This window comes from Neophocaena asiaeorientalis, unplaced genomic scaffold (genome assembly GCF_003031525.2).
Source record: "Neophocaena asiaeorientalis asiaeorientalis breed wild unplaced genomic scaffold, Neophocaena_asiaeorientalis_V1.1 scaffold220, whole genome shotgun sequence".
Classification (NCBI taxonomy): Eukaryota; Metazoa; Chordata; class Mammalia; order Artiodactyla; family Phocoenidae; genus Neophocaena; species Neophocaena asiaeorientalis.
The window spans coordinates 2,931,588-2,934,078 of NW_020174042.1; the positions used below are offsets into that span (position 1 = coordinate 2,931,588).

General features: G+C 52.9%; 1 protein-coding gene across 1 annotated transcript in view; it reads right to left on the bottom strand.

Annotated features, from left to right (window-relative positions):
• Positions 1 to 2,100, bottom strand: part of LOC112405468 (uncharacterized) — a 2,665-nt gene extending 565 nt beyond the window's left edge. The window contains exons 1-2 of the mRNA XM_024753881.1: positions 398 to 2,100; positions 32 to 99 (exon numbers count right to left, since the gene is read on the bottom strand). Of these exons, the coding sequence (XP_024609649.1) occupies positions 32 to 78 (47 nt within the window). The 5' untranslated portion in view covers positions 79 to 99; positions 398 to 2,100. The remainder of the gene's footprint in view (positions 1 to 31; positions 100 to 397) is intronic.
• Positions 2,101 to 2,491: the final 391 nt, after the last annotated feature.

Here is a 2,491-nt window from a genome sequence, read left to right on the forward strand (position 1 = left end):
TCCTCCTCAGCAGAACCCCGCCTCCACTCACTCCTCCTCAGCCTCCAGCGCCACCTCGTATCTCCTCAATCCCGACATGTCCTGGGTTCCGAACGTCTCCTGGGGAGCGGCATGATTGGATCAAGGATTCCCCAATCCCGGATCCCCTTCTCTGTCATTCTCTGGACCAGTCTGACTTGTTCTCGGGTAATATGAGACAGGTGCCCCCGGGAAAACTCAGTTGCCACATCTGGACAGGGTAGGATTGAAGATTTGGGAGGCACTAGACGTTAAGGGATTGGGAGGTCGGGCACCTCGGGGGCATGGGGCATTTAGGGGGTTAGAGCCAAAGGCCTTCGAGGTCATGGGGCTGGGATATTTGGGGCCCCGGGTGAGGATTTTCGGGGATTGGGGTCACCTGGAGGGGGGCTGAGGGGTCGACGCAGCCTAAACGCCCACCCTCCCTGGCTCCACCCCGGAAACAGGCCGGTACGTTACGTCACAAGGACACCGTCACGCACTAGGGGTGGGGCTTACCTATTACCCGGAAGGGGCGGAGCCAGGGCATTTCTTCAGAGGAGGCGTAGTCCAGAAGGTGGAGCCAGAGCCTATCAATAAAGGGGTGGAGTCAGGGCTTATTACTAAGAGGCAGGGCACGGACCCTCTTTTATAAGGGTGGAGTCAGATTTCGGAGCTCCACCCTGGGAAGATGGAGACCTCAGCACGAGGCAGTATGAAAAGAGCTTTGGGACGCTTCCAGTACTCTTGCCATCCCCTCTCCTCTCTGTCTTCTTGGCTTCTGCTCTGACAATTGCCTTTCTTGTTTGCCCCATTCTATTTTTATGATTCTGGGCAGAGGAGGAGTAGGGCTCCAGAGAGGGCCCAGTCTAGACAGGCCAGGCTATGGGAATACGCGTTGGCTGAGTGGCCTTGGCCAAGTCACTTCATAGATAGAGGGTCACAGCCCTTCCTCTCTGAGCTGAGACCTCCTTTCTTGTGATTTTTGTTCCTGCAGTCACTAATCAACAAATATTTATCGAGTGACTACTATGTGCCGGGTGATGTGCTTGGGCATGAGGATACAGCAGAGAAGACAGGCACAGATTCTGCCCTCAGAGAGCTTGTCATCTAGGTTGGAGGGGTGAGGGGAATCAAAAGAGACAATAAGATCACTACAATAGACGAAGCTGACTGGCTGGGGGCAGTAGGGTGTGCTTTGGTAAAGCCAAGAAAGAGCAATTAACCCGGTGTGGGAGGTTGGAAATAGCTGCCCTATTTGGTCTGGGGAGGGGGGAAGGGAGCCTTGTGGCTGGACGGTATGGGAGAGAATGACCAGAAATGAGTGAAGTAAAAGTTCCCTCAGGCTGAAGTGTGGAGAATAGATTCATCTATCCTCTTCCCACCATCCCACACTCTTTTCCCCTCTCATACCTATCTTCCCCTGCCTGGGCTACATACAGACAGGTGACAGACAGATCCATGGATGCCAGTGGGAAGCATTGCAGTCTGACCATGGAGAAGCTGTGCTTCCACCGCACTCACCCTCACACTCACTCTCATAGTGACACTCCTGCTCTGCTGCCGCTGGGTCAAGCCTGGTGCATGGGAACAGGAGGCCTGATCCCCAGGGCTTCAGTAATTCACATCCCTTCACTCAGATGCAGGGCTCTGTCTGTTGTATACTAAAGAATTTGGCTTTTGTCCCTGTTCCTGAGAGGGAGACTCTAAATCTTTGGAATATCTCAAGTAATATGCGTGTCTTTGTTATCTATGAGCCCCTTGGGTCACACCTGAGTTGATGCTAAGAGATGAGGTGACTTGGGATGAGGCCTGGTCAGCAGAAAGACCAACCATATCATTGCAGAATTGGGGCTTTGAGCCAGTCCATCAGAGGAGATCAAGTCATGTTGCCAACAATTCATTCATGCCTGTGTATGAAATCTCAGTAAAAACTCTGGACACCAAAGCTCGTGGAACTTCCTGGTTGGTGAACACATTGATGTACTGGGAGGGTGACATGCCCTCTGTGTCTCCATGGGGAGAGAGCATGGGAGCTCTGCGCTGAGACTCTCCTTGTGTGTCTTTTCATTTGGATGTTCCTGATATATATACTTTATAAAAAACTAGTTGTCAGGGCTTCCCTGGTGGCCCAGTGGTTGAGAGTCCGCCTGCCGATGCAGGGGACACAGGTTCGTGCCCTGGTCCGGGAAGATACCACATGCCACGGAGCGGCTGGGCCCGTGAGCCATGGCCAATGAGCCTGCGCGTCCGGAGCCTGCGTGTCCGGAGCCTGCGTGTCCGGAGCCTGTGCTCCGCAACAGGAGAGGCCACAACAGTGAGAGGCCCACGTACAGCAAAAGAAAAAAACAAACAAAAAACAAACAAACAAAAAAGTAGTTGTCAGTATAGCACTTCTGAGTTCTGTGAGTCATTCTAGTCAACTATTGGACCTGAGGGGGGTTTGAAGACCTCTGGACTTGTAGCTAGTTAGGCAGAAATGCAGGTGGCCTGG